Here is a 26951-nt window from a genome sequence, read left to right as displayed (position 1 = left end):
TTATCACATTGCATACATACACTAACATGATGCATCAATCAAATGGGACAATTTGCTGTTGTTCAGAATCAGGTATCTGTGTACTTTATTTATTTTTTAAGGGGATGGACATAATTTTGTAGTATGAACTCTGTGTGCTAATTATTATTAAAAAGCAACAAATATTCCATCTGTGATTAAGAACTGATGCAAATAATCAAGATGCTTATATCGTGATAACTTTTGATTTTTTTATTAAAAGATCTTTATTTTATTTATTTTGTAGGCCTGAATAGTTCTGAAGAAGAAAACAGTGAAGATGAAAGATTACCTTGGCAGAAAGATTGGCTAGTATTGTCATCATCGGATGAAGAAGTTAAAGATGAGTAAGTGTTATGACACCAATTATTGCTTTTCTTCTCTTGTTAGCGTTTTTTTTTTTTTTTTTAAATGAATTTTCCTGTTTTCGCAACATTTTGACTGATGCAACTCCTAACCTTCTTCAGTGCCTTCAGAGCTCTATGGACACATTTATCTTCAGTTGACCTTTGACAGTTAAATATTTTCGTTTACTATCCAAATAGAAAAGTTACTAGCCAAACCCACATGATTTTTAGAATATGACATTTTCGTTCTGTAACAAGTATGCACATCAAAGATTTTTCTATGTTTTTTTTTTAATAAGTGTAATTCTAAATATATAAAATTTATGTTGATAGTTAAAGGTATAAATATTCTAATTTCTTCAGATGTTTTTTGAAACAGCCTTTGTTAAAAGAAAAAATATTGTTCTATTAAACTTTTATTATTTACATAATTTAACTTTGTTTTATTAAAAAAAAAAAGTTGAAAAGTATTTTTCACTCAGTAGTGAGATTTAGAAGATTGTCAGTGAAAGAAATACAATCACCAAAAGATAAACATTTCATTATTTCTAATCGCCACTTTGAAAAATCACTTGCAAATTTGACTGTTTCACTTGCATTGTAGAGTCCTGGCTTTGCTGATTTCTAGAATCTTGTATTTTGGTATTTAATAGCCCAAAATAAATCGGTATGTCATATACCATTCTTTATCAGATATAGATTCAAGAGAGGCTAAAAATGAACAAAATAACAAAAGACTTGTGGCATAAAGGATAAAGTATTTGGTAAATTTAGTTTTAAGTTGTACTCGGTGGAGGTGATATCCAAAATACAATTGCGAATTACGTAGGCCTTTTACCCAGTCATGGCTGATGGAACAAGAGGATGCTATCCCCGTGGATTAAATAAAAGGTCTTGTTTGAAATTCCATGCAGATTCGTGAGTTTGACAAGATACACCTGAAGAAGTTCAGAGGTTACAGCAACTGAAATGTAGTGAAAATAACACTGAAGATGAGGACAGTAGTTTAAATAATATGAATTATTAATCTTCATCTAAAAAAATTCAGGAACTAAAATAACAAAGATCAATTGATAGTAATTCCAGAGTAAATGCTTTGAAAAATATTAGAAACTTGAAGTATAAGAATTGTTATATTTAAAACAAACAAAAAAGAATGACTGCATAAAATAAAAGGATTGATGTATTATGGAAAATAGGATAATGTCAGAAAATTAATTGCAATAATGAAATCAATTTGTATGATTTAACATGATACAACTTTTTTGACCGAATTGAATTCTTGTTGACATTGGTTTTCCCCAATTCTTTTGAGAATCAGGTCATGTACAGGAGGAACCACATGAATTTTGTAAATCTCCATGGCTAAAAGTGTTGTTACAGAACCAACTAGATGCAAATTTTGCATGCTCAAGTTGTCAGTCTGCTGCATTACGCCCGCCTCTTTTTAAAAATTTTTTTATTTTATTTTATTATTTCATCCCAAAAAAGGCATATTTCCACTTGGAACATAACGGGCTACTATATAGGATCGTGTCTAACAGAACTGAGGAAAGTTGAGCGGTGAGATGTCTGTTCACATTACGTTTAAACTTCTGCAAATAAATAGTCAGGTTAGCAGGAAACATGGAGGGAATTCCAAAGTAGCAGTCCGAGGAAATAAACTATTAAAGTTGAAAGTTTTCTGACATCTAGAGACCTCAAAAGTGAAGGGGTGGAATTTTGCTGAGTTTTGAGTACGTTGAAAATATGGATGATTAAACTAATCAAACCAAACATTTACAGCATGACTCAATATATAACTTCAATCATTTAAAAAAAAAATTGTTTATGCAGTATAGGGTGCAAGTGAAAATCGCATTCCGAGTAAAGACTTTTTGATATACTTTTAACATATGCAAAAATAAATATCCTCGCCAAAAGATGTGTTATCGTACTTTATTGATTCACCATTTATTATTACTTGGTTAAATGACTGACTGACTTATCTCCCCAGGACTTCCACTATTATGGCGGATCAGCAAAATAGGATTAGACTGATTTTTATTTTTAATTAGAATTCAACTCTGTAATTTTTCTTAATTTTTGGTGTAGGTACCTATTTTTGCTTGATATATATATCAAAAAGGTTTCCTGTTAATTCATTTAGAACTGTGATTTTCACTTGTGCCCCTCTATATGTATAAACATTAAAAAATACTTTCCCTAAATGACTGGATTCAGCATGAAATAATCTGGAAATAAATCTCCACACTAACGTAATGTACTTGCAATAACCCTTATCCCTGAGTGGCTTCCGGGCCTTGATAAGTGGTGATCACTGTGTAAAGAGAAAAAAAAAAAAGATTAATATGCTGTTAAGCAACCAATCAACATTTATTACTAGTAGGTCCTTACATCAATCTATATAATAATAGCCTTGTTCTTATGTTCATATAACAATTTTTACCAGTCACTTCTTATCTGGAATCATAGACTAACTCAGATGCAAAAATAATTTAATATTTATTTGATGTAAGTTTTATTTGGAAACATAAAAAATTTAGTTTTATATAAGGCAGAAGAACAATGTAATATAATTAATCGACTCAAGCTGAATCAACTTAGATATAATGGTGAAACCAGCTATGCAGTTTCAATTTACTGATCCAATTCATGTGTGTATATGTATAACCATGAATATAACCACATATGTTTTATACTATATTTTGCACGTAAGATGTTCTTGTATCAGGAAGTCAGGTGGTGTGTCCCTGATGCTATATTTTGGGCGTATTAATAAATTATGCATCTGGAACAGATAAATTAATTTCCAATTTCTGTGAACCTACTCCATCTACTATAAAACGTACCAGGCATGTTTGAAAGTCGAATACACACCTAATGAAAGGAAGACATGTGGCAGTATGTGTTGTTTTGGGTGAACAAGAGTTATACATTGTGTGTGTGTGTGTTTAATGTACCTAGGATAAAATTCGAAATATTTAAAAGAAATAGAATCTTTATCTCTCTTACACAAAATATAGCTATGTCTACAGCAAGCAAAGATGTCATAAGTTGACGGTGAACAAAAAACCGACAACTCAAACACTGATGAAAAGGAAATTATAACGTGTAATTTATATTGGTCAGTTAAGCATATTAAAGTGTTTGTTAATCAGGTTGAAAATAGAATTCAATCCTTTAATGATTCATCCAAAAGACTTAAGAAAATGGCACTTGATGGCTCCGTACTCAGCACTTCACATTGTAAGGTGAGAATCAAGGGTAAGTGGAGCAATCCTGGAAAAGGAGTGATGCTCTCTCATACATCTGTGTAATAGTGGGTAGTAGTAGATTTTCAGGTTGCACTCAACTACAATCGATCTATTTGTTATATTTTTTTTATTTAGATAGATTCAGCTAATCATTATCATTTGGCCAATTTTTTTTTTTATTATATTATGAAGTTTTTTTATTGAATTATATGTTAATGGCTTTTTTAAAATTATGTTAATAAATTTTTTTTAATTATATATTAATAAAATTTTTAGTGTGTTTTAATGGATTTGAAAAAAAATTATATTTTAATGGAAATTTTTTTAATTATATTTTAATGAAAGCTTTTTTAATATTTTAATGAAAGTTTTTTGTTTTAATTATATTTTCGTTGATGTTTTTAATATTTTAATGCATGTTTTTTTATAAATATTCTAATGAAGTTTTTCAATACATTTTTCTTTTCAATTTCAGAAATTTGTCTCCTCACTTCCGAAGCACAAAGTTGGCACTTCGCCGTTCACATTTGCGTCGTCAGTGTGTTCAATCACGAATAGCCGGCTGCTTCAATGCCAATGTTCAAGTTAACAAAAACAAAGCAACTCTAGCCTTAATAAATGCCTTACGGGATAAATCTCCCGCTGCTCTAAAATCCCTGCACTTTGTACTGAATAAACCTCACAAGAGTTGGGATCTGTAAGTCATTTTTTTTTTAATTTTAATTTTTTATCTTGATTTTGATGCAAACATTTTTGTATAAATTTATCAAAATATTTACTGAGTTAACAATTGTTCTACATGTTAATAATTTTTATAATTTATCGTTTTTTACTGCATCTTACTGCCCACAAATCGTGTGTGTGTGTGTGTGTATATATATTAAGTGAAATTCTGTGTGAGTATATTTCCCTACCAAATTACTCTGTCAATTTTCAGTCTACAGATTCGAGATTTGACATAAGGGGTATTGAGATTTGGGGAAATCTTTTTAATTGGTTGTCGGCCAGAAATTTGCCTGTCAAGAGGTCAAAGTTTAAAAGATTTGACCTTTGAAAACTCTACCAAACTCCTCCGCCAATTTTGGGTCTAAACACTTGAAATTTTAGATATAGGTTACTTGGATATGGACCAAACTTTTTAATTTGATTTGAGCTCAAAACAGATGTTAGGGAGTCAAACTTGGGGTAAAAATTTTTTTAAATTTGACCTCTGCGGCCTCTACCAAATTACTCAGCTAATGTTTGGTCTAAACATTTGAAATTTTACATAAAGTGTATTAAGACATAGGATAAGCTTTTTAATAGATTTTTGGCTAAAAAATTTGGCTGCCAAGGGATCAAAGTTCAAAATATTTTACCTTTGCAGTCTCTAGCAAACTATTCAGCCAATTTAGGGCCTAAACATTTGAAATTTTATATAAAAAGGGTATTCAGATATGCAGCAAACTTTTTAATCAGTTTTTGAGCGAAAATTTGTTTGTGAAGAGGTCAAAGTTAAAAGAGTTGACCTTTGTAGACGTTACCAAACTCCTCCGCAAATTTTGGATCTAAACACATGAAATTTTAGATGTAGGTTACCTGGACATGAGTCAAACTTATATATATATGCACATAAAGTTATGAACAGTACATAGGGCCTGAGCAAAGCCGGGCTGAACTGCTAGTATATATATATATATATATATATATATATATATATATGAGGTAAACAAAATTAAGAAAATAATACAAGATCATTTACATATGTTCCAAGAATTCAAAACAACAACTTAAAATTGTGTACTATTGTTTCAGAAACAATATCAAGTTTATAGTTTTTTTCATCAGCAAGGTCAGTGAAGGTGGGTAGAGACCAAGTTAACAATTAAATAACAGCATCATGATCATTTGGATTCCACATTGAATCGATGGATAACTCATTTTTTCCAATCATAACCATATTGGAGAATTGGAATGATGAATATCACAAAGAAAAGTAATATATATATATATATATTTTTTTTTTTACAGTGATCACCACTTATCAAGGCCCAGAAGCCACTCAGGAATAAGGGTTATTGCAAGTACATTACGTTATTTGACTGAACGAACACTCCATAATTTTATTATACCATATTTCTTCAAACTGAAACATAATTATCAAAGTATACTTACGCAGATAGATATGAAAAGTCTTTATTAAAGTCTGTGCCTATTTCCATTCTATGGAGGCCAGGCGTGAACACAGACCCCACAATTTTATTATACCATCCCTATTTAAATTAAAACAAACTTATCAAATGATTCTTATGTACATCTATATCAAAAACACTTATAAACTTTTTTTTTTTTTTAATTTTAAAATTTTTTATTTCCATACTTTGTGGACCAGGCACGTACGCAGACCCCACAATTTTAATGAATCATCATTATGGCAGATCAAACATACCACTTCTTGTATCTTGATACATCTATCATTATATGTGATCAGTTTTCTATAATACTCAACCATATAGGAACCTATTCGTGACCAGACACACACACAGACGTTCAGCTTTATATTATAGATATATATATTATATCTGAGAGTGCAATATAGTGTTAAAAGAGTAATAACCAGAGTGCTCAATTACTTGTGTAAAAAACATATTTTTAAAAATTTATTTCGACAGACACTTTACATTAGTTTCATCTTCCATACTTACGGTTTCGGTAACAGATTATGAACTCTGCGTGCTAAGCAAGAGACAATAGGATTAAAGTTTAAGAAAACGTATGATATGTACATACAAATAACATAAATATGTGTATACAATTATGACAAAAGCTAAAGAAATATAGAATACTAGCAGTTTTACAGTCGTAAAATATGCTTAAATGTAATATTTTAATTCATGCAAATTTTGTATATATTATAGTCAATTCTCTATCGATTATTTATATTATATGGTACCTAATATATTAGGGATTTCAAAAGTTTTTTTTTTTTTTTTTTTTTTAAATGATTTGCGTGCCATCAGCTGTAACCGAAACCAAAATTTATAGCGTTCTTGCCTAAGATGTTACTTTCCGAGCCATCGTCAGTTGAATATGAGATAGCTAAAAAATATACTAACATTAACATACAAATGTGTATATATTTGCACATATGTAGCAGAGCAGTTTAAGTCTACTTACATTTGCTAAGTTCCAATTTCTTGCAACTTTTACCCCTTAGCTAGCAGCTATTTTTATCAGCTAATGACCCAATAAAAATATAGTGCACAAAATATGCAATCATTTGACCTGCCTTGCACCGCTCTGTGATCTTCCGTCTCGGAGGAGATACAGTTTGAAAAAATTGAATAGATCTACTAAGTGCTATAAATGAAATAAATTTTTTAAAAATGAAACTAAAAAGCAAAAAATGATTAAAATCTGATAATGCTCGTTGATTATCAAAATGAGAAGGAAAAAAAAATTTCTCTTTCTCTCTCGTTCCTGGATGAAGAGAATGCATTTCATTTTGACTCAATACAAAATGAACATTATTGGAGGATTGTTATATCAAGTCTCTTGACATTTTAAAAACTACATATTTCTATGTATTTTTTTTTTTATATTTATATTTTATAGCTTAGACATCCTTAGATTTTAGCCATTGTCACAACTGTAGAGGGTGGAACGATAAAATTGTCACCCTAAAAAAAAAAAACAACAAAAAAAACAACACTACAGCTTTATTTTAAAACTTTTATTGAAAAAAATCAATTCAAGTCACTTGATTATGTAGTAGAGCTGGCATCTATTCAATGTAGCTGCATTCAGCCTCAATCACTATCTCGATCCGGGTCTAGAACTGGTGGCATGCCTTTTCTACAAGCACTGGCTGGCTTTGGTGATGTAAGAGGTCATGTTGGTGATGTTCTTGACATATGACCAAACGAAGTAGTCCTATAGGTTCAGATCAGGGGAGGAGGAGGTTCAGTGAGAGAAGGGTACAAAGTTGTAGCACTCCTTTTGAAGCCAAGCCTGGGTTTCTGGATTGTGGGCCGGCGTCAAGTCCTGCTGCCACATCCAGGGCCTGTTAGTGACCACTTGATTGCACCAGAGGATCACCACACTCACAAGTACACTTTAGTGTTGACTTTCAAGCCGACTTCGAGGTCGCATGATATGGCCCTCACTTGAAACCACACCAAAGACCATAACCGTGGCCAAAAACCTTGTTTTCATCACCCTGGGCATGTCCCTGTTATTCGTGGCAATAGTTATACAGTGACGCATCTCCAATTTCACTCATTGAGCAGTGTGTTGTTTTCAGGCATGATAGGAGGCTCCTCCTGCTCTTGGGATTTGTACACGACTGACCAACTAGTTGATGTATACAATATCATCATCAAACATTTTCTGCATAATCATCGTATTAGCTCTTTTCTAAATGTTATCATGCCATCTTCTTGGAGGTTTGTCTCTTTTTCTTTATCTTTATTTCTTTATCTTTATTTCTTTATCTTTATTTCTAAGAAGACTATCAAATAAATACAAATCGGCCTGGGAAATGGGAATTTTATAATAGACTAGCAGGCTGCCTAGTGTTGCCTGGTCATAAAATATGCATAAATATTATATTTTAATTAATACAGAAACTGAGACATGTGCATGCAAGTATTGTATTTTTTTTTTAAACGTTCATTTCTTATAAGTAAAAAAGAAAAAGAAAAAAAATACTTGAACTGAAATCGAAACCAAAACCTAAAGACAGTAAGCAAATCTGATAGGCCCTAAACTGGCATCAAAACTTCAGCCTCTGTCCCATCGTCGAAACGTTGCATCCCTCTGCCTGTTCTACAAGTATTATAATGGTGAATGCTCTGAAGAACTGCAAGCACTTGTGCCCCCACGACGTGAACACCCTCGACAGACCCGACAAGCTACAAAATCCCACCCCCACACTGTAGAGATCCCTAGATGTAAAAGATCTTTCTACTCCAGTAGTTTCTTCCCCAGAACTGCTAGACTTTGGAATTCCATTCCAGGTCACTGCTTCCCCAACTGTACTGACATGCATAAGTTCAAGTGCAACGTGAACCAACATCTCGCTGCCCTAATCCCTACATAGTACCCCAGTAGATGTTTCCCCTGATAGTAGCCCCCTACATTAAAGTGGCAATGTGCCTTGTTTGGGGTGAAAATGTAATAAAAAAAAAAAAAAAAAAGTCAAATACAATAATTATTAGACCAGCATGACCCGATCTTTAAAGGCTGTTTTCAAACCAACAACATAAGTAATCTCTAATGTGAACCATTCATGCATATGCGTTTATGAAACAATTAGCAAACGGATAAAAATCCGATGACTTTCACATACCAGTTTGACCTCTTAGGAGCCCCCTCCCCCCCCAATGAAAATGGAGTAAGTGTTTTCCAAGTCTGAATATACTAAATTTCAAATCTGTAGATCAAAGTTTTGAGTACATAGGTTGAGAAGTGTCCTCTCAGACACAAGCGCGCACACACACACATTCTCACTTTTATAGATCTATAGATTATATCTGATCATATTGTAACCCGATGATCAGCTTTGTGGGTGCACTACGATAAAACAACACAAGATGATTTGTTGATATAATTTAGTTGAAGTCTTTGTGTGTGTGATAACATTATGTAGCATAGAAAAAGAAACCATTTCTAACTGTCTGGTCGCTTCAATCGTCAGTGATTATCTTCTCGGCCAAATCTACTTACCTCACTTTAACTCCAATCTCTCTCAGGGAGCTCTGAGCCGCAAGGCTGTCATCTACTGTCCTCAACTGTAGACTGTCACAAACTCCTAAATTTATTGACTCTGGGATTGGAAATCCTAAAAGTCTCATATTTTATCTCAGAGTGACCGATAAGTGGGGAAAAAACAAAACTGACTATTGATTGTGTGACGTTTTAATGTCTCAAGAATTCAAAAAATCTTTTACTAACTTTACTTTCTATACTTTTGTTCTGCTAATAAACTATTTCTTCACAGTATTATGGTTTTTCTTAACATTTTTTTTTTTTTTTTTGGGGGGTGGCGAGGACACCCATAATATCACAATATATTAGAATAACTTCTTTTTCAGATTGTGCGGACATTAGGAATTATTAGCTACAAATTTATCCCGTCATTTGCAAAATGCCTTAATTGCATAGAATACGTTTCACTATATATGTATGTGTTAATTTACCCTGACATTTCTGTGCTTCTGTTGGTCCGCAAGACTTAATTGTTTGAAAATGTATTTATTGCTTTTTGTTTACCTTTTTTTTTTTTTTTTTAAATTTTCAGGCATAAAATGCCAAGTGTAAGGAAGAGGTTCTGCTGTTACAGAAACGAGGATGACCGTAAATGCAACAAGAAGGCTCTCCCTTGCACTAACCACTGTATCAAACGTATCCTTTGCCCACTTCCATCAATAATGGAATTTCTTAATTGATACATACATTATTTAACCTTAAAAAACACATAAAAAAATATCTTATTCCATCAATGTGTGGAGTGTTTTGTGACTCTATGAATAGAAATGAGGAAGTTACCTCAATCAACCCATTACTCCAGTACTTACTATTAATACAATTTCTTATTAATTACTCTGTTATTTCTTCTAGCCCTTCAATATCACAACACAGTGAAAATGCTATTTCAACTAAAATGTGACACTAACCAACATGCAAGAATATTTGCTTTTTTTATGTTTTTCATATTTGATATTTTTTATATGACATTTCCATTTTTTTATGTAAATTCTTTAACTCTTCTCAGATATCATGTATAATGTTGATCAACAGCTATTTGAATATTGTACGGCCAAATTTGCAGACAATACGCAATGCTGTGTTCCAGTTTTTGATATTAAACATGATTCGCCTCTCTGCCAAGAGCACGCAGCTAAAGCTGTTAGTATATTTATGTTTTCTTATTTTATGTTTGTATATATGACCCTTCATTTGTCCCTTACACAAGGTTGTTATCTTATGTAAGAATATTCAGCCCCTCCCCCCCCAAAAAAAGAAAGCCACACCCTGGATGGAACAAAAGATAAAATTCCTCTAGTCCAGAATAATTTCTCCTCCTCCAACGACAGAGCATATACTAAATTTTGAATTATTTATTTTATTTATTTATTTTTTCAAAAAATATGTTTATTTTAAACAAGTTAGACATGAGGCCATAAATAAAGTGGGGAAGAAATGGATATTCTCTGTCCTATACTTTAGTGACTGCTCTTGAGTCAGGTACAATACCACATTAAGGGCCCGTTATACTTAAAGCATCCATAATTGTTGAAGTTTTATTTTCCATATGACTAGTGAGGGGTACCCGGCGTTGCCCGGGTGTTTTTCGGGGTATGTGAAAAAACCCCGAAAATGTGAAAAAAAAATGAAGCCTTCACGACGCGCAGTTGGAAAATAGTAAAGTGTTTAAAAAAAAAAAAACAGGTGCGCGCTTTTGATTGACGTGACGGCGGTAGGTGTTCAGCAGTTACGATTTTGTGCGGGACAGTTTTGAATAAGGTGAATAAATCAGTTTGTTTGTTTTTGAAAATCCGCTCCCTGTTTATTAGGAGGAGCGAAATGAAAGCTACAGTCTGATATGACGAAGTCGACATTGAACAAACGTTACTTAGCTCTCTTGAGACAACTGGCTTTGGGCCTGTTGTATTTATTTGCTTCCCCACTGAGCAAATTAGGCACAAGGCCGTTTTTTAATGTGGAGAGAGAGGGAGGGGGGAGGGAAAGGGGGGGACCAGCTCCCGAGAGGTGGGAAATGGGAGCTAGATAGTAACTGTTGGTCTGTAGGGTGGTTTCGCTTTTTTTTATACCGAAAATCGAATAACGCGTGCCGATGCGGGAAATGTGGAATAATTAACGTTTGAAAGTCAATAAAATTAAATAGACAGGCGAGCTCCGTGGGTAACTCTGAGATATTACAATTTATAGATGATATAAAAAGTTTTAAGAAGTTGTGAACCGAGCAAGCGCTTCTCTAAAAGAAGCCTTTTGTGGACATCGAGGAAAAGCGTACATACATACATACATACATACATACATTTTCGCTTTTATATATATAGATGGACCCTCCTGTCGATTTTGACGCATGAGGTTCCGCCACAACAACTAAGTTGTTTGGAAATCCACACAGATTATTTGTTTATAGTCATAAAGGCTTTGTGCAGAACCAACCACACTTTTTGGTACAACTACTAATCTTTGTTAGCGCAATGGCTGTCACAAGACAAAGCAGACAGTAGACCTCTGGTTTTGCATCAGTTTTCCTTCTAGATGCATGTCTTAACGTGCATCTCTCCTGGTGAATTAAATGCGCCTCCAGACATCATTCTGGAAATTTCTACATCTTGGCATGATACATACAGTGCCTAACCTTCTCAAATGGTCACAGGCTCATTGTTGCTTAACTTAAGTGATCTGCTGAGAACCAATGAGTCAATGTAATTGTGCTGTATATATATATATATAATACACTGAGTTTGTGTAATTCAGTAAATTTTCAAATACCAATAGGTTTTAAGCCAAAAATGGTTGACTTAAGGATTAAGCTACAAAATTATCACATTTCATAATTGAGCATTAATATACTGTGTGTGCCAAATCAAGACTTCAACACAAGGTGTTGATGGCAACAAAATGTGTATTTCATTTTACGTTACAATTGTTTCAATGTCCAGTTCAACAATTTCAAGCATTATATCGTTTGAAAATTTTCAAAAACCAGCATTTCTTCAGACTTTATGAATAAACACACTTTTGACAATAGAGCATTTTTTGAATAGAAAGAAAAAGGAGGGAATCCTTAACGGAGAAAACATGTGAGAAACATTTACCTTGGTTGTGGTTACGGAAAAGCCCATTTAAATATTAATGTATCGCCTAATTTTCATATCCTTATTTAAGAACAGAGTTATGGGAAGTTTCTACAGAGAGCCCTAAGCCATTTAAACATTTTTTTTTAATATATATCCCATTTGTTGGGTTCCTAAAATTCCTTTATTTCCCAATGATTGATTTTTTGTAAAAAGAATTTTGGGTTTGTATTACTGTACACATAGATTTGAAAAAGTTGTCAAAAAACAAATATATAAAAAATAAATGTTATCAAAGGCAAGATAAGTTACTTTTCTACCAAACTGGATACATTTTTTGTGTTTTTATTCAATGTAACCTGTTTATTCAGCTCGAAAACCATACAGTGTTTACCGATGTATTCGAAAATTCAAGATGGCGTCTGATTCTCTCTTTAACACGGTAAGTTTGGGAAAAGGTGTTATAAATAAAAAACCGGATAAAATACTGTTAAAAACTCACTCAATATATGTAACTGTGACATAGGTTGACATATATTCGGCGGGTTTTTAATAGTATTTTGTATAGTTTATTATTTATAACACCTTTTCCCAAACTTACGGTGTTAAAGAGGGTGTGAGACGCCATCTTGAATTTTCGAATACATCGGTAAACCCTGTATGTTTTTCGAGCTGAATAAATATGTTACATTGAATAAAAACACAAAAAATATATCCAGTTAGGTAGAAAAGTAACTTATCTTGCCTTTGATAACATTTATTTGTTATATATTTGTTTTTTTGATAACTTTTTCGAATCTATGTGTACAGTAATACAAACCCAGAATTTTTTAAAATTTTGTTTCTATATTTATATTATGGCCGTAACAACCTTGTAAAAACGTTACGGTTAGTTTTAGTTTTGTATTAGTGGCAAGTAATGTTTATAGATTATCGTTCTATTGGTACATGGATAGGAGACCATTTTAGGTTTAGAATTTGATTGAATATGAGAATAAAATAAAATGGGTGTATTAAATATATATAAAAGCTTGTACAACATTTTGGGTAAAATGTTCTAATCTATTTACTGTCTGAAAATTCATTGTTATTCTACTTGAAAAATGTTTTTATATCGTTGCTTAGGATAATTTTGAAGGGGGATAATCCAATTATGTTGTTGAGTACTGCTAGTTAATTCTGTTGAAACTGGGTTGATTTTATTTCTTATAACGGTTAAAGGGAGGTAATTCAGGCCGTTTGTGTTTTCAGTTCATTATTACTAGAAGGCGACTATGATTTAATAATTAATTTAATCAGATAGGTCCAGAACGTGCTACAATGGCTTATTTAACAAATTAAGTATATAAATTATGTTTTTTATCTAAAGGAATTGGTTGTGTTTAACCCGCATCTGTTATTAATCACTTATGCTGCTCATGTCATATAATTCATGCATTGTTCTTGGGTGTCTAAATAAATTAAATATTATATGTCCTCTAATTATTATTCTGACAGCAAAACCACCCATGGCTCCAAGTGTGTTTCACTCCGGTGGGAAGATGTCTACTCCTGCATTTATGGGTAAAAAAACACTTAGACCATGGAGTGAAGTAGGAGAATAAGTCAGCATGGATTCTACCAACCTAGGGTGTCAGATGACAAAATCCATTGAATTAATGTTTAAATGGATTTACAACTCCCAAGTTGCTAATTTAATTTTTACACCTCATAACACACAAGGCCTCCAAAATATTCAGTAAATGTCTATAGCGAGCCCTGTGTACAATATAAAAGCAACTATCTGAATAGGCATCTCTATTCAATTTATTGTCAAGCAGAAGCTACCCAATCACCAACTCTTGGATCAGTGAGTGCCCGGATGGTCCTAAGTAAACGTCCGGGCGTATTCCGTGAGTTCCAGAAAAATATTCTCTGGAAAAGTAGGGGTGGTTAGTGTGCTATGATACAGCATATCGGCACCTATTTGTATGCAGTTTAGAAGCTGAACTAAAAAAGATAACCATTAAGAATGGTTTTCCCGAGGGTATTATTTCCAAGTTTATTCATAAAAAACTTATGCAATCAAATACTGACATTTTCTTTGGGCCATCTAAGTGTCTGGTTTATTTAAAGCTTCCCTTTATTGGTTCCATCAGTAAAGGTTTCTCTGATATGATTAAATCTGTACTTAGTACATCCAGGCACTCACGGATCTACGAGTTGACAATCGGGCAGCGTTTGCTCGACAATGAATTGTGTGGAGATGCCTATTTGGACAGTTGCTTTCATATTGTACACAAGGCTAAAGACTTACTGAATATCATGGAGGCCTTGCATGTTATGATGAGTAAACCCTTGCTCTGTAGGCAGAAAGAGCTCTCCCACAAATTAGTTATTTAAAGAGCTCTAATATATATACATTATCTTTTTTTAAATACTTGTATGAATTTGTCTATATATATATATATATGTGAATTATCTGCCTACATTCTGTTGATATTATGCCTGTTTTTTGTATTTTTTTTCTATTTAATACTCTGATATTGGCAAAAAAAATTTTCTTCTATTTTTCCATTTCCATATCCCATATTTGTAAAAAGTAATTTTGAATGATAATTACTAATATTTTTGTTCTTGATCATATTCGCCGATGTTTTCTCTTGATAATGTATCGGTCGATTATATAAAAATAATCTTATAAAATCAGCAGTATGTTCTTTATAGTGCAATGTAGACCAATTCACTGCAGGGAGGCATGTGAAACATCTTCACGGTGCACTGCAGTGTGTCCCCAACCAGAGCAGGCAATCAACCGATTTGATGGAAAAATGGTCGATTTCACTGATTTCGATGACAATAAAAATATTAGAAATGCGGAACATTCATTGATCCTCAATTCGTTAATTACTCTGAAATTCAATTGACTATTTACAATAATTCACACCAGGTACAGCATGATTAGCTGTATTTTGCTCTTGTATTCTACCTAAAGATGGCAGAGGACTTAAAATTCACATTTTATTGCGTAGACTTCAAATTCAGAGATAGGAATTCTCTTGCTTTTGTGCCACGTATGTTCTTCCGTAACATATTCTGTTATATAGTCCTAATTTTATATCTTTTTTTTTTTGCTTAGTTTTAACCTACATCTAAACCTAGACAGACTATAAAAGGTTTATATGATGTAAAACCAACTTTCTTGTCAATCATTGGTCACTTTCTAACTCTAACAATGATGGAATTATTGTAAATTTCTTATTGCAGGACAACTACCAAAACATACAAAATATAGATTCTAAGCAAAAACGACCGAGGAAGAAACCTAAGCCAGCTGCTCTAACGAGGCCACCTAAGAAAGGTAAAAAGAAGAAGAAGAAGAAAAGTCAACGCCGTAATGTCCGTCCACAGGAACATGTTCCTCCTGCTGAGACGCTCAAGAATCCGGAGCCAGGTGAGTCACGTTAATCAGCATTCCTTTGGGGTGGAGGGGTGTAACCACAAATGTGAAGGCAGAATTTTAAATTTTTTACAAGCTTTTACTTCTGGTAACATTGGCACTGTCTCTTACGTATTCCTCTCTCAAACGACTGCATCAACTTGATGGTACTTATACAGAAGACTTATCGTCAGAATTTTCCAACTAATTTTTGTAAAACATGGAAAGGTGTCAAAACGCTGAACCAATCAAATCACAGCAGCCAATGTCATTTAAGAAAACATTTGTTATCTTTGCTTTATTATAAAAAAGAAAATATTACTTGATTTCAACAAAAAAAAATGATTATTATATAAAAATTATTAAAGTTTTTTTATTTCTTTCCAAAAATAAATATATTCTCAAAACTTACTATAAAATGAGTATTTTTTTTTTATCTTGATTGGAATTTTAATTTTCTTACATTTTCATATAAATTGTTCAATAATTATTGTATTTTCTTTATAACAACAAAAAGATGGTTTTCATTTTTTATTGAATTCATAAATGGAAATATATTTTCCATTGAAAAAAAAATTGGCCAACCTTTGTGAAAAAAAAAAAAAAAAAAAAAAAAAAAAATCATGAAAGTTTTGTTAAAGACTTTCAGTGTTTGATATAAACTGCCTAGCAATAGCACTATCTTTCTACATATTTACCAACTAGATAGATCCTTAATTAGATGGATCTGCAATGTGAAATCTGGCCAAATACAATACATTAAGTCGGAGGATTTACTGAAAGCATTACAGTTGCCAAACATAGAACTTATCTTAAGTATGATAATGCATACTGGTATAATTATGTTGCAGAATCACATTCTTTGGATCGTAAGGTGGTTGGATGGACAAGGAAAACTTGAAAACGATTAGACAAGACCTTATAGAATTGAATTTAGAGACAAGTGACCTGCTGGAGAGTTAGCTTGCGAAATATCAGAGAATGTCTGACACTTGAACATTGGAAAAGCGATGCTAAAAATAGAAAAAATATTTGTCACATCATTGAAAAAATCATTTTGTAAGGTTAATTTGTAAAATTTAGAAAACCAAAAAATGTTATGAAAAAATTATTTTTTACTGACATTTTCGGTTTAAGACACCTTTTTTCAAAAAAATACTTTTTTCCCCTCTTCATTTTGCTGATGGTATTATCTATGAGGGGTCAGCCCCTTATGGAGAGAGAAAAGAATAAGTCTGCTTTTATTGATTTTTATTTTTTTAATTTTTTTTATTTTGTAAATTTAAAATCAATGCGTGCTTGCATGAGTTTTAAATAGGAGTTTGGTCACATCTTTGAAAACATTATTATATAAGATTACTTTGAAAATTTGAAGAAAACCAAAAAAATGTTACAAAGCTTATTTATTTTCTTTGACAATGAAACATGACATTTACTATAACAGGCCAGATGATTATGTAATTTGGAGGGCTACTGAAGGCAGTATGAATTTTTGTTAGATAATTGTTGTAGCAGTTAAAAACAGGAGGAAAATTCTCTTGGCATTTTAGTTTGGGTTCTTGTCCAGGATTTCACTTATATTAAAAATAAAAACGAAGAAAAATCTGTATGATGTACGTACCTGTAATGAAAAGGAAATATATTCCAAAAATCACGTTAATTGATCAAGTAGATTTAAATAAGAAAATCAAATTTTTTGGCCAAAGAAAGCGACGCTATAGCGGCATCATTTTAAAAAATAAAGGGAAATAACTGTAAATCATTAAAACCTGTGAGATTTTAGAAAGCCATTCTTAACATGAGGTCATTAGAAAATAAATTTGCTTTGAAATGACTTTTTTTTTTTTTTTTTATAAAAATAAACCTACTTGATCAATTTCCCTGATTTTAGGGCACTTGTACAGTTTAATAAAGACATTAAAAATGAAAATATCGGAAAAGGTTATACTGTACATATCCGTTTTAGACTGAAGATCTCCCCAAAAAAAACTCACTTAATTTCATTGAGTAGTTTTGTTTTTTTTATTTTAGCAGAAAAACACGTTTTTATGACAGCACGTTGAAGGTAGCAATCTTTGAATTTTTTTGAACACGCCATGGGGGAGATAACTCAATTTAAAATGCCGACACTCCCTCCCCATCTTTAATACTAGCTTTTCTTCCTAAAAAATTTAACCTTTTGCTTGGTATCATAACAAATTATGGTGCTTGTCTACAATTGGGCCTATAAAAAAATTTTTTTTCAAGAAAAATCTTTAAAAATCTTTGATGTATGTATTTGTCACCGCACGAAGATGTCATGTTCCAAAAATCACATAAATCGATCAAGTAGTTTTTTTTTTTTTTTATTTAAGAAAATCAAATATTATGACACATTTATCAGAGAAAAACTTGATGCCATGTTTATTTTGAATGATACGCTGCTAGCGACACCTCTTGAGAATCACGGGAATGTATTATCAACAAGGGTAGACAATTGACTTTTCACCCATTCCAGCAAACAAGTAGTTTCCAACATATAAAGAAATGTTACTTTTAAAAAAGTGGGGGATTACTTTTCTGTAATAATTTAACGTATAATGACCACCCACTTTATGGCCACCTGTTTAAGAAAAAAGGGGGTTTTGCCATCTTTTTTTACATGTTTCGCCCCACCACACAAAAATGTAAACACGGACTTTTTGTTGGGGGGGGGGGTCAACGTGGAGATGCTCGTTTCACATAAAATTGTGTTCATTGTATGTTGCCTCCCCCTCCATACCCAAACAGGTGTCCATAAAGTGGGTGCATAAAGTCGATTGTCTGCCCTTGTTGATCATACAGTCTCGTGATTCCCAAAAGGGATCGTTAGTAGCATATCATTCAAAATAAACATGGCGTCAAGTTTTTCTTCGATAAAATGTGTCGTAATATTTGATTTTTTTTTTTTTTTTTTTTTAAATTAAAAAAAAATACTTATAGATTTACATGATTTTTGGAATATATCTTTTTTAAAGATTTTTCTTGAAAAAAAAATTTTTTTTATAGGCCCAATTGCAGGCAAGAACCCAAATTGTTTTTTCGATAAAAAAAAACAAACTACTTGATGAAATTAAGTGAAATTTTTTTCTCTGAGAACTTCATTCCATAACGGATATGTACAATCATGGCCTACTATACATTATAGTAGGCCATGGTACAATTAAAACTTTTTTCGGTACTTTCATTTTTTAATGTCTTGATTAAACCGTTCAAGTACCACTTTTTGGAACATAAAATTTTCTTTCTGTCACTGGTATGTATATCATACATGTTTTCTTTTTTTTATATTGATGGAATTCTAGACAAACCCCATTAGTTTGATGTATTTATGTCTTTTGTATGCGGACTAAGGACTACAATGAGTTAATTGATAAATTTGATAATTATTGACAAATTCCTATAAATGAAAAAGCAAATACATTTGGAGTGATTTTTATTTCAATGTGAATTTTTTTTTTTAATTACTGTTTAAATCGCTATGGCTATGGTTGGAATCTTTTCCAAATGAAATTTTCTCTGAGCAATGACATTGAAATGATAGCATCTAAAATGATCTCTGCTGATTGCAAGTGAAACTTGCCTTTGCTGTAAGAGATTCCAAATGTTAGATCTCTTGGCCTGTTATAGGGATGGCTATGAAAGGGAGTTGAATTCTACCAGATTGTTAATTCTTTCGTTTTCTTTTTTCTCTCTGACTTGTGTATCCCTTATAGCTGCTGGCACTGTTGCTCTCTCCAACCCTGCTGCCAACACAGTCAGCCGTGGTGCTGCTGCTGTGACTGTGGCTGCAACTAGTGCTGTTGTTACAAATACCTCAGATGTTCTTGAGAACACAAGCCTACTCCAAGACTCTTTTCTAACGACATCTGATAAATCGGTCAACATGCTACCCAATTTGGTTCCATCCTCAAAGCGTGAGTATTTTCAGAACAGTTTACAGCAATTTTTCTTTTTTTTGTTACTTTATTATAATGGGATTTCAAATAAATACATTTTAGGTTAAAAACTCTATTATGTACTTACTTGTTATGATGAAATTAGTAAAAAATCCCCCAAATTCCAGTAAATGGTTGAGTACAAAGATGGTAAAAAAATTTATCGAATTATAATTTTATCATATTTGATAATGTTGAAGAGTTCCTTAGATTTGGGGACGGTAACTGCAGTCTAAAATGGTGATGAATCACCGATTATTTGTTTTTTGTAAAAAAAAAAAAAAAAAAAAAAAAAAAAAATGTTGTGTTTAGCTATTGTAGCAGAATTAAAAAAATGGAAATATTGAATTTCAAGTGAAAGCAATTGTATCTAATCTTCATGTCGAAATTATGAGCATATCCAAAAATTATGAAAAACAATAAGGTAGATAATAAATTATAATAAAAACAGTTTTCGAAGATAATTTGGGAAAATTAAGTTTTGCTAAATTGGCCAAAGATTTTCAGTTTTCAGAAAATATGTACCCCCCTTTTTGTTACAATTAGAAATCTCCGTTTTTTACTTAATTTTCACTAATTGTTTTTGTTGACTATTTACAATTAATAATTATCTACCTTATTGTGTTCCTTAATTTTGGGATATGTTCATTACTGTGACATGACAATTAAGTAGATAACATTGGTTTCACTTGAAATTCAATATTTCAATTTTTGAATTTTGCTACAATAACAAAAAATCAAAAATAGTTCTAACACATTTTCTACTCAATATTTTTTTTTGTAATTTTTTTTAATTTTGACATGGTACACCAGTACGTAATAATGCATTAATTTGAACTCCCCAGAATTTTTATTTAAAGAAAATAGTTAATTTCCTTCCTTTCTTCATCATCATCATCATCATCAACAACTCAAATTGTGCCGCATGTTGAATGTACATATTTCCAGAATGAACCCCTTCTTGTCTTTTCTCGTTTAAAGCTAATATATTTCTTTTTTCTTTTCAGGAACTTCTATCCAGTTTCAATTACCTATGGATCTTGCCCCTGTATCGAGTAGTTCAGGTGTTGGAACAAGCACGGAACTTAACCACATTGATTTTAGTAAACTTGGCAAAAACTTTCAAGACTTAGGAGCCGAACTGGATGATGGCTTCTCACCCGGTAATTTCCTATTTACTTGCCTCCTCACGAGGACGGCATTAGAAACAAGTTCTATTTCTAACATGTGGTACTCTGAATTGGGACAAAATAAGGTACTTGTACAGTTTAATCAAGACATTAAAAAAATGAAAATATTGAAAAAAGATTATATTGTACGTATCCATTTTGGACTGAAGATCTTTGAAAAAAAATTTCACTTAATTTGATCGAATAGTTTTTTTTTTTTTTTTTTTACAGTGGGAAATACGTTTTTATGACAGCGCGTTGATGGTAGCTATCTTTCAATTTTTTGAACATGCCATGGGGAGATAACTCAGTTTAAAGTGCCGACACTCCCTCCCCATCTTTAATACTAGCTTTTCTTAAAAATCAAACCTTTTGCTTGGTATCATAACAAATTGTTTTTTTCGCTGTAAAAAAAACCCAACTACTTGATGAAATTAAGTGAAATTTTTTTTTTTACGGAAAACTTTATTCCATAATGGATACGTACAATATAACCTTTTTTTTGATATTTTCATTTTTTAATGTCTTGATTAAACTATACAAGTACCCAAAATAAAAATTATCTTGGTCTGGAATGATTTCTTCACTGATCGAGGATAAAATAGATGAAGTGTAGTATCAGAACAGATACCACACTTTGCTCTTAGCCATCAGGCCAGTAAGTCTCTCTATGTAATGTGTTCATTCTTCCCCAAATTTTTGGGTCTTTGGTTCATACAAAAGTTCATAACAATGGTTCGCAAATGAAGACTAACAAAACATAAAAGGAATTTTTGTTCAATTGGGGCTTTATGTTGCAAGTGAAACCGTCACATTTGCAAGTGATCCCCCCCCCCAAATGATGACTAGAAATAATAAAATGCTTATCTTTTGGCAATTGTGTTTTTTTACTGAGTGAAAAATATCTTTTCAATCTTTACTTTTTTTTCTTTTTTAATAAAACGAGCAAAGTCAAATTATTTAAACAAAAGGTTTAATAAAACAATATACTCTATTTTTTTTTTTTTTTTTAACAAAGGCTGTTTTAAAAAAAGATCATCTTAAAAAATTCAAATGTTTATGTCTTCAAGTCTTGACATAAGAATTTGGTGCACATTTAGAATTACACTTAAAATTTAGAAAAAATGCAGAAATATTTTTTATGATGTACATACTCATCACGGAACAAAGATGTCATATTCCAAAAATCATGTGTGTTTGACTAGTAACTTTCTATTTGGCTAGTAAACGAAAATATTTAGTTGTCAAAGATCAACTAAAGATAAATTTGTTTGTAGAGGCCTGTCAATGCACTTTTCTTAATTATTATTGCCACCATTGGCGCCATCTCCCTTAACTTTGAGTTGCTTCTGATGAGATCATAAGGGGACGCTTCTATATTATACAAAGAAAATATTGAAATTGAAGTAAAACAGATGATACCTACGTAATTGTCATGTCGCAAATGGTAACATATCCAAAAATTATGGAAACCTATAAGGTAGAAAAATAATTAAGGAAAAAATTTTCGATAAAGTTTATATGGGAAATAAATTTTGTTCGACATCGTCAATTACGTTCATCACATGACATAAGCAACAGAACACCAATTATCTCCAATCAACTTATCTCTTTTTTAGTAAATGTTATAAAGTGATTTCGCTTTCTTTTAGTAATTTCTTTCTCCATTAATAATTATGTTTCTACCTTATTTTAATTAAGTAATTTTTGGATATGTTACTATTTGAGACCTTTTCAATTGTGTAGGTACCATTTGTTTCACTTGAAATTTTTTTTCATCTGTAATATAAATCTCACATCTCTGTTTAAATGTTTGTATGTCTCGCAAAAACTTTCTACAGAGGCAACGGATTTTCACGAGATTAGTATCGTTCTGAAGCTCGACCCCTCGGACGATAAATATCGAAAAATTGGCCAAAAACATTAATTCCTTCACCCTAAACTTAGCCATTTTATACAAGGAGGGGTTGATTTTTTTTTTTTTTTTTTTAGCCGATACTTTAGCAAAAATCATTATCACCGTTGGATTGACTTTGGTTAATTTTAATGCTTTTAACTTCTTGTCGTGTCATAGAGACATTGGCTAAGAAGTCAGATTTTCTTTCACTTTCTTTTTCGTCTTCACCGCACAAGTTCAAGTTTTTTGTTTTGCTCAACACATACCTCCAAACGCTGGGCACCTAGGCTAGTTTGTATAATATAGAAACGTCCATCAGGAGCAAGACAAGAAGGCTCTAAATGTCCTTACTTATCCAAACTTTACAGAATAATTCTTCTCTTCTAAGCTCTAAACACTAACTGAGATCATGTAGCTAAAAAAATTGATGCTGTAAAAAAAAAAAATGGAGGGCTATTTTGGATTCAGAAACCACAAATCAGATCTAATTCCTCAAAAACTTGTGTTGTAACAATTCAGAAGACAAAAAAATTTCCATAAGCTTTTTTTATACATAATTTTTTTTTTTTTTTTGTCCTTCCAGATTGTATCGAAAAATCTTTTGAACTGCCATTGGATCAAGCGTCGAAATTGTTAGAAGAGCAGGATTTCCAAGAGGTGTTTAACAAAATGCCTGATGCTTTTGATATATTTGCTCCAGGTAAATCTCTCTTTCTCCTTTTTGCCACATCTGGGTTGGTGCACCTACCACCACTGGTATCTCACTCTTAAACAGGGCCCCAAAAAAAGAGTCTCAAATCTAATAGGACCCAGCCCAGCCTCTGTCTCGTTGCCACAATGCGTCATCTCTGTGCCTGTTTTACAAGTATTTTAATATAATGTGCTCTCATGAATTCATAGCACTTGTACCACCTTGACATACATCATCCTGACTAGCCTGAATTTTTGGCATCTAAGAATCTCTCCACGAAGGGGTGGGATTTTGCTGCTTGTCTGGTTAGTCGGGGGGGGGGTATTTATTTCTATTATACACTATTATTTACAACTACATTTTAATAGTTTTTTTTAACATGTAAAGTTTTAACGTCAGCTTACGTACTTCCGAACTTCCAGTGTGGCTGCTACCGGAAGCAGTGACAAGACTAAGATACTATTCAAGTTTCCATGGAGAAGTTTTTCTCGTGGAAGCCAATTTAAGTCATTTTTCAAAGTAAGGTTATATGGCTTGTCACACCATTTTCTAGGTCAAAATTTAATGGGGAATCAAAAAAAAAACTACCAAAAATACAAAATCTGGCTTAGTTTTAGAGATATTTTAGCATTTTGAAAGTGTGTCAGATTGCTAAATTGAAAATTAGTATTTTGACCGGTTTCCCGAACATAATAAAACCATAGTCCTTGTACTGTTTTTTTACTAGGAACCTGAAATTGAAAATAAGATACTTTTTTTTTTTTTTTAAAGAGGCTGGAAGATTTACTGATCATTAAATTCAGAAATAACATGTACAATCCTACAAATGGCAAACAAAATAAGTCCCTTTACAAAGAAAAACTGTTAATCAAGCAGTATATGAAAATTTCATCCTTAAGGCAATGTTATACTCTTGCATGATATGCTTCGATTTTGAAGCCAGTGCAGCATCACTTGAGTTTTCACAGAGTTCCTGGATATGATAAACAGGTTTCTGGTTGTAGGTGTCTTCGCTAACCCATTTCACAATCAGTTTATCTCTCTGAGAAGTGGTGTTGTAAATGCCACTTAATTGACCCTATTGAACTGCATACGATATTTAAATGTGAATTACCATCAAAATGGCTTTTTTTTTTTTTTTTCAACAACAGCATGAAATAAAGGGAACAACAATTCGACTCTTGTGCTCAATGTAGTAAGACAATCTAATGTCATTATCGTATTAAAAATATAGAATATGTCTAATCAGTATATACTGTTGGAATTTCCCAGAACTTCAATTCTACGATTGTGTAATTTGGGTACATTGTTTTGGACATAATTCATGGGTTTTCCAACATTTTCCTAGCATACACACCATGAAAAGTTCACTTTTTCAGAAAATTTAATCTGGACGATAGATTAATGTGTCGTCTGAATTTCAATAATTTCAATACTAATAAAAATAAATTGGCTCATACATATTGTCATAAATACCGGTAAGAAATTTTTCTGATGGATTTTTTATTTAGACTTATTTAGAGCTTGTGATTTAATTTATCAAAAAAAAAAAAAAAAAAAAAAAAAAAAAATTTGTCTTCAAAAGCCAATGTTTTCTACAAAATTAGTTGTGACTTTTCCTGTTTGCATCAGATTTTGATAAAACTGATGTTTTCTGATCAGTGGATGGTGTGTTGTACTAGAATGACTAATATGTCACACTTCATATATGCATTAGAGACTCTGTGTGCCTTTTAAAGCTAAAAAATGTTGAAAAAAATTGTTACAGATGAAAATCCCCAATAAGCGTTTTTGGTCTAGTTTTTTTTTTTTTTTTTTTTTTTTTCTGAATTCAGTCTAAATATGGTATTTTCTTGCTTGAATGTCTTATTTTGTGTCTTGGGTAAGTGAAATTTGAAATATTACTTTTTTCTGACAGCCTTAAAAGTTTTTGTCACAAATTAAGGCCCATTTTTCGCTAATTTTTCACACAAACGGTGCTTTTAGCTTGAAAAATTTAAGTTAGAAGTAGGTAAACCCTATATGATTTGGAAAGTTAAACTTATTGGCTACAGACATAACCACATACCTAGGTCTATGCTTGTGAAGGGTGGCTGAAAATAATTTTGGCTTCACGTGAGAAAAACTTCTTTCTTGAGACGTGAATGTTGTCCTAATCAGTTCCTTCATATTTTCCCTGTGCATGTACCCTTTTTTTGATTACGTTTTTCCAATTGTTCTGTTAATTTAATAACCATTGAAAACTTTTTTCAATCTTATTTTAATTAAGAATTATTGAAATTGGCTTTCTTGTCTTAAAGAATTATGGAAAACGCTTTTTCTTTTTTTTTTTTAAAGAATTATAGAAAACACTTTCTAAAATCTTTTTAAACACTTTTACGAATATTATGCATTGGATAGGTTTTTATGTTTAAAATTTTGTTATTTTTATTTCTATCATTTTATTTTTATATTTTCATAAACATATTTATTATATAAACTAAAAAAAAAATACAAACTTATTTTTTAAATTTAAAAAGAAAAACATTTATATAATTTCCTAAACATATTTAAAATAAAAAAAATTACTTTTTAATTTTGTTATTAAAAGTGCAAACAAAGAATAATTGTGTTATGTCTATCTGCATAATGTTGTTAATTTCTATTGTATACTTTTCAATAATGTCCTTTTCTCTTATTTTATTTCTATAAATCGCTTCACAATAAAAATACTGAAAAGGAATAAAAGTGAAGGAACTTATTTGCCCTGTCACCGCTTCCAGTAGCAGCCATGCCGGAAGTTGGGGAAGTCTGTTAGCTGACTATAATCATTTTAACGATTAAAAGAAACGGTTTTGAAACGAATATCAATTCTCCCTGGAATATTAGTTTTGAAACTACAACTATAAAAACCAAAGAACAAACCTTGAACATTTGATGCAAGGAATGTTTTATTCAGTATATTATTCTCATCTTGGATGTTATTGTTACGTTTCGATACAATGTAATGTCCAGCCTTCTTCAGGTATCTATATGGAATTTTGAACTGGACCCTTTGAGTAATCTACTGGTGTACATCTTCGTCCATGTACATGTGGCGCAGTGGATAAAGCTAAGTAGTAATCAATTCTATATGGCAGTTTTCTACAAGTTAAAGGTTCAACCCTAACTATGAACTGAAACAGGCTTCACCCTAGGCAGGTTGAACCAGCTTCCTCTAAAGGAGGAAGTCTTCTGAAAATGTTAAAGTCACACGAGATGCCTAGTCGCATCTATATTCTGGTGAGGGGGGGGGGTGACAACATTAGGTTTTCGCATTTCTTGCGGGGAGGTGTCAATGTCCTACTAGCAGCACCTGGTGTTTCCAAATCGTCACCCACCTGGTACTGGGCAGGTTCAAAGTTGC

The 26951-nt window shown here is 32.0% G+C and overlaps 1 protein-coding gene across 6 annotated transcripts in view; it reads left to right on the top strand.

The window, feature by feature from the left end:
- Nucleotides 1-26951, top strand: part of LOC145258165 (uncharacterized) — a 122176-nt gene that overhangs the window by 92112 nt on the left and 3113 nt on the right. For all 6 annotated transcript variants that reach the window (XM_080115976.1, XM_080115970.1, XM_080115972.1 and 3 more), the window contains 8 exons: nucleotides 266-365; nucleotides 4098-4319; nucleotides 9903-10006; nucleotides 10377-10510; nucleotides 15682-15868; nucleotides 19588-19788; nucleotides 20817-20972; nucleotides 23459-23575. In XM_080115976.1, the coding sequence (XP_079972102.1) occupies nucleotides 266-365; nucleotides 4098-4319; nucleotides 9903-10006; nucleotides 10377-10510; nucleotides 15682-15868; nucleotides 19588-19788; nucleotides 20817-20972; nucleotides 23459-23575 (1221 nt within the window). The remainder of the gene's footprint in view (nucleotides 1-265; nucleotides 366-4097; nucleotides 4320-9902; nucleotides 10007-10376; nucleotides 10511-15681; nucleotides 15869-19587; nucleotides 19789-20816; nucleotides 20973-23458; nucleotides 23576-26951) is intronic.

Source organism: Euprymna scolopes, chromosome 33 (genome assembly GCF_053919585.1).
Source record: "Euprymna scolopes isolate OS-2025 chromosome 33, ASM5391958v1, whole genome shotgun sequence".
Lineage (NCBI taxonomy): Eukaryota > Metazoa > Mollusca > Cephalopoda > Sepiida > Sepiolidae > Euprymna > Euprymna scolopes.
This window is presented reverse-complemented; position numbering and strand designations above follow the sequence as displayed.